The sequence below is a fragment of the Monodon monoceros genome, unplaced genomic scaffold (genome assembly GCF_005190385.1).
Source record: "Monodon monoceros isolate NGI ecotype Baffin Bay Population unplaced genomic scaffold, NGI_Narwhal_1 Super_Scaffold_21, whole genome shotgun sequence".
NCBI classification, from domain to species: Eukaryota; Metazoa; Chordata; class Mammalia; order Artiodactyla; family Monodontidae; genus Monodon; species Monodon monoceros.
Genome location: NW_021703778.1, coordinates 40,575,888 through 40,590,046, shown reverse-complemented (window position 1 = coordinate 40,590,046; position 14,159 = coordinate 40,575,888). Strand labels below are relative to the sequence as shown.

At 39.5% G+C, this 14,159-nt stretch overlaps 1 protein-coding gene across 1 annotated transcript in view; it reads left to right on the top strand.

The window, feature by feature from the left end:
- The window catches only part of AGBL1 (ATP/GTP binding protein like 1), a gene marked incomplete at its 5' end in the record, with an annotated part of 782,586 nt that overhangs the window by 259,925 nt on the left and 508,502 nt on the right, over positions 1–14,159 (top strand). Inside the window, one exon of the mRNA XM_029237077.1 lies at positions 8,003–8,183. Coding sequence (XP_029092910.1) covers positions 8,003–8,183 — 181 coding nt within the window. The remainder of the gene's footprint in view (positions 1–8,002; positions 8,184–14,159) is intronic.

Below are 14,159 nucleotides of genomic sequence, written 5' to 3'. Positions count from 1 at the left end.
CTAGATATTTTATTCTTTTTGTTGCAATGGTAAATGGGAGTGTTTTCTTGATTTCACTTTCAGATTTTTCATCATTAGTGTATAGGAATGCCAGAGATTTCTGTGCATTAATTTTGTATCCTGCTACTTTACCAAATTCATTGATTAACTCTAGTAGTTTTCTGGTAGCATCTTTAGGATTCTCTATGTATAGTATCATGTTATCTGCAAACAATGACAGCTTTACTTCTTCTTTTCCGATTTGGATTCCTAAAACTTCCAAAACTATGTTGAATAAGAGTGGTGATAGTGGGCAACCTTGTCTTGTTCCTGATCTTAGTGGAAATGCTTTCAGTTTTTCACCATTGAGGACGATGTTGGTTGTGGTTTGTCATATATGGCCTTTATTATTTTCAGGAAAGTTCCGTTCCCTCTATGCCTACTTTCTGCAGGGTTTTTATCATAAATGGGTGTTGAATATTGTCCAAAGCTTTCTCTGCATCTAATGAGATGATCATATGGTTTTTCTCCTTCAGTTTGTTAATATGGTTTATCACGTTGATTGATTTGCATATATTGAAGAATCCTTGCATTCCTGGAATAAACCTCACTTGATCATGGTGTATGATCGTTTAATGTGCTGTTGGATTCTGTTTGCTAGTATTTTGTTGAGGATTTTTGCATCTGTGTTCATCAGTGATATTGGCATGTAGTTTTCTTTCTGTGTGACATCCTTGTCTGGTTTTGGTATCAAGGTGATGGTGGCCTCGTAGAATGAGTTTGGGAGTGTTCCTCCCTCTGCTATATTTTGGAAGAATTTGAGAAGGATAGGTGTTAGCTCTTCTCTAAACGTTTGATAGAATTTGTCTGTGAAGCCATCTGGTCCTGGGCTTTTGTTTGTTGGAAGATTTTTAATCACAGTTTCAATTTCAGTGCTTGTGATTGGTCTGTTCATATTTTCTATTTCTTCCTGATTCAGTCTTGGCAGGTTGTGCATTTCTAAGAATTTGTCCGTTTCTTCCAGGTTGTCCATTTTATTGGCATAGAGTTGCTTGTAGTAATCTTTCATGATCTTTTGTATTTCTGCAGTGTCAGTTGTTATTTCTCCTTTTTCATTTCTAATTCTATTGATTTCAGTCTTCTCCCTTTTTTTCTTGAGGAGTCTGGCTAATGGTTTATCAATTTTATTTATCTTCTCAAAGAACCAGCTTTTAATTTTATTGATCTTTGCTATCGTTTCCTTCATTTCTTTTTCATTTATTTCTGATCTGATTTTTATGATTTCTTTTCTTCTGCTAACTTTGGCGTTTTTTTTTCTTCTTTCTCTATTTGCTTTAGGTGCAAGTTTAGGTTGTTTATTCGAGATATATCCTGTTTCTTAAGGTAGGATGGTATTGCTATAAACTTCCCTCTTAGAACTGCTTTTGCTGCATCCCATAGATTTTGGGTCATCGCATTTCCATTGTTATTTGTTTCGAGGTATTTTTTTATTTCCTCTTTGATTTCTTCAGTGATCACTTCGTTATTAAGTAGTGTATTGTTTAGCCTCCATGTTTTTGTAGTTTTTATAGATCTTTTCCTGTAATTGATATCTAGTCTCATAGCGTTGTGATCAGAAAAGATACTTGAAACAATTTCAATTTTCTTAAATTTACCAAGGCTTGACTTGTGACCCAAGATATGATCTATCCTGGAGAATGTTCCATGAGCAGCTGATAAAAATGTGTAGTCTGTTGTTTTTGGATGGGGTGTCCTATAAATATCAATTAAGTCTATCTTGTTTAATGTATCATTTAAAGCTTGTGTTTCCTTATTTATTTTCATTTTGGATGATCTGTCCATTGGTGAAAGTGGGGTGTTAAAGTCCCCTACTATAAATGTGTTACTGTCGATTTCCCCTTTTATGGCTGTTAGTATTTGCCTTATGTATTGAGGTGCTCCTATGTTGGGTGCATAAATATTTACAGTTGTTATATCTTCTTCTTGGATCAATCCCTTGATCATTATGTAGTGTCCTTCTTTGTCTTTTCTAATAATCTTTGGTTTAAAGTCTATTTTGTCTGATATTAGAATTGCTACTCCAGCTTTCTTTTGGTTTCCATTTGCATGAAATATCTTTTTCCATCCCCTTACTGTCATTCTGTATGTGTCTCTAGGTCTGAAGTGGGTCTCTTGTAGACAGCATATATACGCGTCGTTTTTGTATCCATTCAGCCAATTTGTGTCTTTTGGTGGGAGCATTTAATCCATTTACATTTAAGGTAATTTTCGATATGTATGTTCCTATTCCCATTTTCTTAATTGTTTTGGGTTCATTATTGTAGGTCTTTTCCTTCTCTTGTGCTTCTTGCCTAGAGAAGTTCCTTTAGCATTTGTTGTAAAGCTGGTTTGGTGGTGCTGAACTCTCTCAGCTTTTTCTTGTCTGTAAAGGTTTTAATTTCTCCATCAAATCTGAATGAGATCCTTGCTGGGTAGAGTAATCTTGGTTGCAGGTTTTTCTTCTTCATCACTTTAAATATGTCCTGCCAGTCCCTTCTGGCTTGCAGAGTTTCTGCTGAAATATCCGCTGTTAACCTTATGGGGATTCCCTTGTGTGTTATTTGTTGTTTTCCCCTTGCTGCTTTTAATATGCTTTATTTGTATTTAATTTTCGACAGTTTGATTAATATGTGTCTTGGCATATTTCTCCTTGGATTTATCCTGTATGGGACTCTCTGTGCTTCCTGGACTTGATTAACTATTTCCTTTCCCATATTAGGGAAGTTTTCAACTATAATCTCTTCAAATATCTTCTCGGTCCGTTTCTTTTTCTCTTCTTCTTCTGGAACCCCTATAATTCGAATGTTGGTGTGTTTAATGTTGTCCCAGAGGTCTCTGAAACTGTCCTCAGTTCTTTTCATTCTTTTTTCTTTATTCTGCTCTGCAGTAGTTATTTCCCCTATTTTATCTTCCAGGTCACTTATCCGTTCTTCTGCCTCAGTTATTCTGCTATTGATCCCGTCTAGAGTATTTTTACTTTCATTTATTGTGTTGTTCATCGTTGTTAGTTTCATCTTTAGTTCTTCTAGGTCCTTGTTAAATGTTTCTTGCATTTTGTCCATTCTATTTCCAAGATTTTGGATCATCTTCACTATCATTATTCTGAATTATTTTTCAGGTAGACTGCCTATTTCCTCTTCATTTGTTAGGTCTGGTGGGTTTTTATCTTGCTCCTTCATCTGCTGTGTGTTTTTCTGTCTTCGCATTTTGCTTATCTTACTGTTTGGGGTCTCCTTTTAGCAGGCTGCTGGTTCATAGTTCCCGTTGTTTGTGGTGTCTGTCCCCAGTGGCTAAAGTTGTTTCAGTGGGTTGTGTAGGCTTCCTGGTGGAGGGGACTAGTGCCTGTGTTCTGGTGGATGAGGCTGGATCTTTTCTTTCTGGTGGGCAGGTCCACGTCTGGTGGTGTGTTTTGGGGTGTCTGTGGACTTACTATGATTTTAGGCAGCCTCTCTGCTAATGGGTGGGGTTGTGTTCCTGTCTTGCTAGTTGTTTGGCATAGGATGTCCAGCACTGTAGCTTGCTGGTCATTGAGTGAAGCTGGGTGCTGGTGTTGAGATGGAGATCTCTGGGAGATTTTTGCCATTTGATATTATGTGGAGCTGGGAGGTCTCTTGTGGACCAGTGTCCTGAATTTGGCTCTCCCACCTCAGAGGCACAGCACTGACTCCTGGCTGCAGCACCAAGAGCCTTTCATCCACACGGCTCAGAATAAAAGGGAGAAAAAGTAGAAAGAAAGAAATAGTAGAAGTAGAAAGAAAAAGAAAGAAAGGAAAGAAGGATGGAGGGAGGAAGGAAGGAAGGAGGGAAGGGAGGAAAAAAAGAAAGAAAGAAGGTAAAGTAAAATAAAATATAATAAAGTTATTAAAATAAAAAAATATTTATTAAGAAAAAAAATTAAAAACAAAACGAAACAAAAAAACCGACAGATAGAACCCTAGGACAAATGGTGGAAGCAAAGCTATACAGCATAAATCTTGCTCTCAAAGTCCACCTCCTCAATTTGGGATGATTCATTGTCTATTCAGGTATTCCACAAATGCAGGGTACATCAAGTTGATGTGGAGCTTTAATCCGCTGCTTCTGAGGCTGCTGGGAGAGATTTCCCTTTCTCTTCTTTGTTCTCACAGCTCCCAGGGCCTCAGCTTTGGATTTGGCCTCGCCTCTTCATATAGGTCGCCGGAGGGTGTCTGTTCTTCCCTCAGACATGACGGGGTTAAAGGAGCCACTGATTCGGGGGCTCTGGCTCACTCAGGGCGGCAGGAGGGAGGGGCACGGAGGGCGGGTTAATCCTGCGGCGGCAGAGGCTGGCGTGACGTTGCACCAGCCTGAGGCGCGCTGTGCGTTCTCCCGGGGGAGTTGTCCCTGGATCCTGGAACCCTGGCAGTGGCGGGCGGCACCCGCTCCCCGGAAGCGGGGTGTAGATAGTGACCTGTGTTCGCACACAGGCTTTTTGGTGGCAGCAGCAGCAGCCTTAGCGTCTCTTACCTGTCTCTGGGGTCCGCGCTTTTAGCTGCGGCTCGCACCCGTCTCTGGAGCTCCTTTAAGCAGCACTCTTAATCCCCTCTCCTCGCACACCAGGAAACAAAGAGGGAAGAAAAAGTGTCTTGCCTCTTCGGCAACTCCAGACTTTTCCCCGGACTCCCTCCCGGCTAGCCGTGGCGCACTAACCCCCTGCAGGCTGTGTTCACGCCGCCAACCCCAGTCCTTTCCCAGCGCTCCGACCGATGCCGGAGCCTCAGCTCCCAGCCCCGCCCGCCCCGGCGGGTGAGCCGACAGGCCTCTCGGGCTGGTGAGTGCCGTTCGGCCCTGATCCTCTGTGCGGGAATCTCCCCACTTTGCCCTCCGCACCCCTGTTGCTGTGCTGTCCTCCGCGGCTTCGAAGCTTCCCCCTCTGCCACCCGCAGTGTCCGCCCGCGAAGGGGCTTCCTAGTGTGTGGAAACCTTTCCTCCTTCACAGCTCCCTCCCACTGGTGCAGGTCCCGTCCCTATTATTTTGTGTCTGTTTATTCTTTTTTCTTTTGCCCTACCCATGTACGTGGGGGATTTCTTGCCTTTTGGGAGGTCTGAGGTCTTCTGCCAGCGTTCAGTAGGTGTTCTGTAGGAGTTGTTCCACGTGTAGATGTATTTCTGGTGTATCTGTGGGGAGGAAGGTGATCTCCGTGCTTTTTTCTTCTGCCATCTTCCCGGAAGACTCCAAAGTAACCTTATTTTAAGGATGACTTTAAATCTGCTCTTATATAAGTTAAACTAGATTCTAACAAGATATAACAGAAACGTGATTACATTTGCCCAGTCAAATAGTGGTTTATTGGTCTCAAACATCCAGAAGCATTGAAGAAGCTAGTGAAGGTGCAGGGTAGCTGCTTAAGGGATTTTTCAAGAACTAGGCTCTTTCTACCTTTATGGTAACATCTTATCATGTGACTTTGATTGTCAAGTTGGCTTCTTCACCTGAAAGTATCAGATCTATGTTCACGGAAGGAACAAGAGACAAAGTTAAGGGATAAGGGACAAAAACCAAGAAGGCATTTGCCAGGTGAAACAGTGCCCTTTAGTCAGTTTTCCAGAAAGATCGACCCCAGGCTGCCATTTACATCTCATTGGTCTCAACCCTGTCACATGGTCACTCCTACCTACAAGAGGATCCACGAAGCTGGGTGTTTTGATCTGGGCACTTTTTAAACCCCCCAAAATCAGGGGTCTGGTAGTAGGAAAGAAGGGGAGAAAAGCTATTGGGTGGCGGTAGCCAGCATTTTGTGTGATATGTGTATGTGTGTGTATATACATGTATATATGTATGTGTATTTATAAAGTATATGTATACATATATAGTGTAGTGTATATGTGTGTATGTATATATATGTGTATATATATATTTATACATATATATATAACAAGCATTTACACTTTTATTACTAACCAGTGATTCTTCAATAGATCTCATCACAGATCATAGCGTATCAGGGAGACACTGACTCCATGGTTGAGAACTTCTGATCTACAGAATAAAGTCCAAATCCCTAAACAAAATATATGAGGAAGGATCTTAACAGTTTGACACCAAACTACTTTTCTAAATTCACAAGCTACTATCTCTAGTCCTTTGCTTCAGCCATTCACAAGTTTTCTTTATTCTTGAATGCACCAGTTTTTCTCCTCTGTGTTCTTTGCCATGTATCTTTTTCTTCGCTTAGAAGACCCCTTCTCACCTTCTTTCTCTAGTGAGCTGACACTTATCCTGCAGGACCCAGTCTAAATTACATCACATCGCTGGAAATGTCCTTCCCTCTCTGACTCAGATCTATTTTTGGTGCTTTATATACACCTCCACTAGCTCACTTGTCATTATTTGCTTGCATGTTTGTCACTACCGACAAATGCTTTGGCCTCTTACAGAACAAGAACTATAATATATTCAACTTTTTCTACCGAATGCCTCCTGCAGTTTCTGGAATATGTTCAAAATACCTGCTTAAGCAAAAACATAACTGAATATTATCCACAATATATAAAGGATCTACAAAGAGAAATAACATGCTCTTACCATAGTCAGTAAAAATGCACCAATATATGCCCCTTAAACCTGCATCTCATTGGCTGTTGACAGAGGGTTTTTTGTTTGTTTTAATTGACGATAATAGTAATATAATTAGGGAATTAATAGTTTATTTCTCTGTATCTTCCATTACTTGTTATTTAGCTGTAATTGAGAGTTATTCAGTTTTGTCTTCCTTTGTACAGAATTTGAGACACAGTTTATTCCCTCAAAAAGATTACTGCTTAAGGGAAGAAAAGCCATATTTAACTCATGATTTGAATGATCAGGAAGAAAATGACTGGTTTAACTTTTAGTCTGTTTAGTGGCTAAGGTATTTATACTTGGCAAATATTTAGTTCTCATCATTAGAATGGGTTTAGGAGTAATAAAGAATTGGGTGAGGATACAGATGGAAGAGTCAAAAAACCCACACAAAATTAAACAAGGGGTTAGAGCAGACACGGTGAATTGCTTGTATGATACCACATGTTCCCCACTTCTTCCTCAAGTGTATGGGGACAGACATCACCAATCAATCAAAAGACATTTACCACCTGAACCCAGATGTGGTCTAAGAATACGTTTCAACACTACGATACTCCATGTGTCTTCTGTCAGCAAAGAAAGGATAAGTCTGTCTTTCATCAATGCATTCTTCATAAGATCTATTCATGTCAGTACACTCCCTGTGATTGGCAGAGAGTGTGTTCCTGATTACTTCTGCAAAGTGAAGGAAGTATTGCAACTCCAAGATTAAGCTTCCAGGTGCTTCCCTCTTTTGTGAAATCTCTCCAGGATTGGCTTCAGTGTCATAAAGTCAGTCATAAATTTCCCAACTCAGTTTCTGTACTTGACTCCTATTTCTACTGGGGAATGTGAGGCACCATCCTAACCACAGACTTTATAATTGAGAAGGGAGAGAGCTAACAGGTACACACTGAACAGCAAGCAATATGCCAAGTTCTTTATAATCACATCCTTTAGTTTTTATAACAGCTGCAGGAGGTCAGTATTATTGTCCTCATTTTACAGATGAGAAAGCAGCGTTGGAGAAATTAAGTCATTTGGCTGAGGTCTTACAACTGGTAAATGATGAAGATAAGATTCAATCTCAGATCTGGGACACCCAGCATCATGCTGTTGGACTCTGAAGAGTAAATTATTTCTTTGGTGGTCTTGCCAAAATCTGATTCTTGGTTGGTTTTGATGCCACTAAGTACTTATGCTTTGGATAACAGCCTTGAGCTTTAACTTTATACTCTCTTGAGTCTTGCAGACCATAGAGGCAGATGGAAAATGGATACATGTACATTAGATGTGTATTAGAAACAGTCAGCCTGTTTCAGGCTTCATGCCAGTCACGTGTAATACTGGCTTCCTGGAGATTATCTGGGTGGAAATGAAAAGTGTACTTACGTTAATTTTCTTGTGTCTCTTTTTCTGCAGGGCAGCGCCCATACCAGGTGATTACTGCTCGAGTTCACCCAGGAGAGAGCAATGCCAGCTGGGTGATGAAGGGGACCTTAGAGTTCCTGGTCAGCAGTGACCCTGTGGCTAGGCTCTTGAGGGAAAACTTCATTTTCAAGATCATCCCCATGCTCAACCCAGATGGTGTCATCAATGGCAAGTATGTCAGGCACCTGGCTCAACCTAGTCCGCATTTATGTTACCATGGTAACTTGTTGTTGTTTTGCTCAATGGGCTTGACTGGAGAGGTCTTGGTACTCTGGCAGGAATAACTTCTCTTGGGTTCTGTTACCTGGTACAAATAACAGGGTAATCTCCATATACATTAATGTCAATCTCATAGTTCCTTTGAATAGAAAGGTATAGACTCATTGGCAATTAATAACAGAGGAATCCATAGAAATAATCTCATCTAACACTCCTTTTAAAAAGGAGGGAATTGGTGTCCACAGTAATCAAATGACTCCCTCAGTTACTTGGTTAGTGACAAAGTCAGGGCTCAAATTGTGATTTTCTTGAAGTTAAGACCAGTGCTTCACAAAAATAAACTCAAAATGGATTAAAGACCTAAATGTAAGACCAGACGCTATAAAACTCTTAGGGGAAAACATAGGAACAATCTTTTTTGACCCACCTCCTAGAGTAATGGAAATAAAAACAAAAATAAACAAATGGGACCTAATGAAACTTAAAAGCTTTTGCACAGCAAAAGAAAACATAAACAAGATGAAAAGACAACCCTCAAAATGGGAGAAAATATTTGCAAATGAAGCAACTCACAAAGGATTAATCTCCAAAATTTACAAGCAGCTCAGTATCAAAAAAACAAACAACCCAATACAAAAATGGGCAGAAGAACTAAATAGACATTTCTCCAAAGAAGACATACAGATGGTCAAGAAGCACTTGAAAAGCTGCTCAACATTACTAATTATTAGAGAAATGCAAATCAAAACTACAATGAGGTATCACCTCACACCAGTTAGAATGGGCCTCATCAGAAAATCTACAAACAGCAAATGCTGGAGAGGGTGTGGAGAAAAGGAAACCCTCTTGCACTGTTGGTGGGAATGTAAATTGATACAGCCACTACGGAAAACAGTATGGATGTTCCTTAAAAAACTAAAAATAGAATTACCATATGACCCAGCAATCCCACTACTGGGCATATACCCCAAGAAAACCATAATTCAGAATGACACATGAACCTCAATGTTCAATGCAGCACTATTTACAATAGCCAGGTCATGGAAGCAACCTAAATGCCCATCGACAGACGAATGGGTAAAGAAGATGTGGCACATATATACAATGGAATATTACTCAGCCATAAAAAGGAACGAAATTGGGTCATTTGTAGAGACGTGGATGGACCTAGAGACTGTCATACAGAGTGAAGTAAGCCAGAAAGAGAAAAACAAATATCGTATATTAATGCATATATGTGGAATCTAGAGAAATGGTACAGATGAACTGGTTTGGAGGGCAGAAATAGAGACACAGATGTAGAGAACAAATGTATGGACACCAATGGGAGAAAGCAGTGGGGGAGGGTGGTGGGATGGTTTGGGAGATTGGGATTGACAAATATACACTAATATGTATAAAATAGATTAACTGATAAGAACCTGCTGTGTAAAAAAAAAGATTAAAAGAAATAATAAAACAAAACAAAATGAACAAACAAACAAAAAAAGACCAATGCTTTGATTTGCTTCTATTTCCTGCAGATAAATCTTTATTCTCAGTTGTATTTTACTGGATTCTGGATACAGCTGTAATAAAAGTGTCACTTTATCTAAATGGAATGGCTGAAATGGTTGAAAAATGGCTGTGGAATGGCTAAAAGTGAAAGGACTGAAAAATGGTTGGCTGCAAGAGGGAAGACTGGGGTGGTGTTTCTCCTGGCCTAGCTCCTCCATGCCTTTCAGAATGTATAATAGGAAAGGTGAATTCCAGTGTTGTAAGGGGTCAGCATTTGCAGAGTTGTGAGCTGAGGCCCAGATAGAAGAGCAGGTTCCCAAGATCACTGAGTCAGTGGGTTGGGGTGACAGGATTAACATTCATACATACCTGCCTCAAACTGTGGAAAAAGACTTAAAGCCCCTTCCTATGGTAACAAATGATTCTTTTTTATATAGGATTAGACATTGGTATCCTATGGAAATAAAGAGAATACAAGGTAAACAGAAAAATTGAAAGGAAAAATAATTTCAAAAGCTAAAAATAAAAATGCAGAAGAAGTTATAATTTCAAATATCAGTTTTAAAGAGGCAAAAGCATATGTTTAAAAACTGGGAAAATAGAGCAATATTGAAAAGGTGAAACAGAAGAGGTAAAATGAGAGTTATAAAGAAATTAAAAAAGAAAACAAAAATTTCAGAGATAAAATTACAGTGACTTAAAATTAATAAGAAAATGTTTAAGAAATATAAAATAATAATTTCTTGCAGGAAATAAAAACCCAAAATAAATGTTAAAAGGCTGAGAATAGACTAGCTTCAAAGGAAAAGCACAAAAAGAATATTGTTAAGTTAAAAAGTTTAAAAATTTAAAGATGATAAACTAGAAAAAGAGGATGAGAATAAATTCCAAATGATAAAGTATGTTAAATTATGCCAAAATGCAAGCAAGTTAAAGCTAAAGGCTGTAAAACTAAAATTTCAATAGATACCACCAAAAAAAAAAAAAAGAAAAAGGAAAGATAAGTAGGTAAGGAAAGCATCCATGTGTTCTAACAAGATTCCTAGATTTGTAGCTTCCAGATTTCTTTTTTTTTTTTGATGGTAGTTTTGGTGGGCAGAGAGGAGGGTCCTTCCTCTTTGCATATGGTGACTGGTTGGTCTTCAAGCACGTGTGAGGCTTGGGAGTCCAAAGGCCAAGTCCTTCAGCAGGTGGCATCAATCAGGCCTCTGGCAGCAATCAGGCTTCCTAGATCTCAAGCTGGACAAAGCCCTAAAGCAGTATCCTTTCCTGGTCCAACAGAACTCAGCTGGCTCCTACCATGTGTTCCTTTAACTCTGGAGATCAGCTCCAGGGCCTCAGTGCATGGCTCCTCCCTGCTTGAGGGGCTAAGAGTTTTACTAGCAGGCTTACTGAGCCTAAATGGGTGGAAAACAGCTCTGCAAGCCATCTTGAGAGACATGACCTCTTTTCAACATTTTCTCATCCAAGTTGGCTCTTTTCTGAAGTTACATGTTCCACTGAATTGTCTGGGGTCTGGTAGAGGATGGAAAGAGCATGGGATTCAGAGTCATAACTCTAGTCTGGAATTCTGGCTCTTCCTCTGACCTACTCAATTTTCTCTTCTGTTGGAAGAGGAAGCTCCCTGTTGACCTGTGTTGGTAGAGGTCTTATAAGTCCAAAGTAACATTCAAGCTCTGGAATAAATACTGTAGTTTTTTCCATTTCAAATGCTTACACCTCTGAATCAGAGGTTTGATCCAGGTCTTTGGTTGAAAGGTTAACATGGTCTCAGTCACTGAATATCCTCCTGGCCTGGGCACACATTATTTCCAGCTCATAGCTGGTTGCTTTGGGCTCCCTAATGGCAGGCCAGCTTCTCTGTGACACCATCCATCCATCATCCATCGTCATTACCGTTATTTATTATGACTAAATTACCCTTTTTATTTATGTAGCATCTTTCATCATGGAGCTCAAGGCACTTCGTAGGTTACTTGGATCACCCATACAATTTTGGCTGAAAGGGATTTGGAAATCATAGCATTATTCTACTGAAAAAAAAATCCCCAGGTTGTTGCACATCATTACCAAAAGACTTGAGACTGCCATGGAATCATAACATCTTACAATAAATGGGCTTAAAAGTTTCAGCTCAGGGCTTCCCTGGTGACACAGTGGTTAAGAGTCTGCCTGCCGATGCAGGGGACATGGGTTCGTGCCCGGGTCCGGGAAGATCCCACATGCCACAGGACGGCTGGGTCCGTGAGCCATGGCCTCTGAGCCTGCGCATCCGGAGCCTGTGCTGTACAACGGGAGAGGTCACAGCAGTGAGAGGCCCGTGTACCGCAAAAAAATAAAAATAAAAAATAAAGTTTCAGCTCACGAACCCTTAGAACACACCTAACATATGGTTTATCTAACTTCCACTTAAATGCTTCGTTGACATTCCGTTTCAGGACATACCCATTCCATAGTATATAATTAGGTGGATTTGTTTTTCTTTGTTTTGATCTTTGCCTTGTGAATTTTACACATTTTGCCTAAAATGTGTAGCAACAAGGATAAGATCTAATCTCCGTTTTACATGCCTTAACTTCCTCAGGTGAAGCCCTCTCCAAGTTTGATGTGGTTCAGCTAAACATTGCTTATGTGGTATTGTTTCTGATGTTCTGATTGTCATTGATTTTCTTTGGACACATTCCTATTCATAGGCTTCTAAACATTAACAGAACTGCCCTGTGTGTGGTCTGACCAGCAAAGAGGCAAGCTTTTTGCCTAAAGATTAGAGAGCCTGAACCTGAACTTGCCACTTAACGTACCACAAGATGCTTTTCTTTCTCTCCCTGCTAGTATCATGCAAAAGTACTTATGAAAAAATGCATAATATTTCTGTGTACCTATCATTATGTACTATATTTTAAAATCATAGCTGCCTTCATTTAAATGCTATGACTGAAAGTTAAAGGTATCACAAAAAACCTTACAAAGGAATTCAGGTTTCATACTTTGCAAGTTATTTGAAACTTCAGGAAATCACTGTATTAGAAGACTCAGCTTTTAAATAAAAAAGATTCTACCAGCCTCAAAAAAAAAAAAAAAATCATGGACCCCTGTGGAGTTTGCAAAACTGTGTAAAGGTGGAGTAGTTTCCTTGTGTGGTGATGTTAATGAGCCTCTGAGGATGGCTGGGAGGTTTTGATAGCAGTGGTCAGGGAGACAAAGCCAGGATGTTCTAGCAAAGGTATAGTGGGTCTTGTCAAGCCAAAGATCTCTTAGCAACATATGTCTGTAACAGGAAAACAAAATACAAAGATGGTTTCCAAAAGAAACAATTTACCATCTTGTTGGCCTGGTAGTTTGTATTGAACTGGGCTGAGTTCAAAGTAATCCAGGAGGACTGATGCAGTGATCCCTTGTTTCTTATAATTCTTTCCAACATGGGATAAAAGAACAAGGAGACAACCAGTTGGGTTAGAGCAGAAGTGATAATGGCGGCTTGATTAGAGTGGGGAGTGGGGAGAAGACAGGTGATGACTTAAAAGGTCAACATGAGAAGTAAGTGAAGGAGAGGAAGAAATCTAGCATGATTCCCAATTTTTGGACTTTGCTTGCTGGGTGGAGGGTAGTGACAAATAATTTTTATAAAATCAACACCCAGGCCAACATTTTATTCCCAGGAGAGTCAGAGTATATTTATTCTTAGTATATATACAACGCTGCAAACTTGATTACTTTCTTCCAAGGCCATTGTGGAAGAGATGTAAACAACCACAAAGAGCAAAAGACGTGCTATAAGTAAAAACACCAAGGTATTAAGAAGTACTAGGCTGAATGCTCTAGTGGAAACACATGAAACTATAAAAATCAGATAAAAATCTTGACAGTTTTAACTATCTGGGACCATTTAAATTTACTATCGATAGTCTTTTACTCTGTGGATTGTGAAGCCTTTATTCTACTACAATAAGAGCACTCACAGACTTTATAAAAAATATTTAGTACTTTTTATAAGCCAAGAAAGAACCTTGCTCTTTTACATATATTTTCTTATCTAATAGTAATTATGGCCCAACCGAGGTAGATCTTCCGTATAATTTTCAGGTGCAGAAACTTGAGTATACAGGGGTGAAGTCTTCAGTGCAGTTTAAATAGCTCGTATTACAGAGCCAGAACTAAAACTTCTGTCTATTCTACATTCCTTTTCTATAGAGATTTAAGGGAATTAGAATAAAAGAATCTTAAAATGTTCTAGCTGAGCAGGTTATTGTATATTATTTAGCCCCAGTCCTTCAAATGATAAGGAAATTGAGACTAAAGAGATAAAATGAGTTATCACATAGCCTAGTTCAAGGCAGAAATGGCATGAAAAATTGTCTAGGTAATTAAAACACTCAAGCAAATAGACACACACACACACACACACACACACACACACACACACACACACACA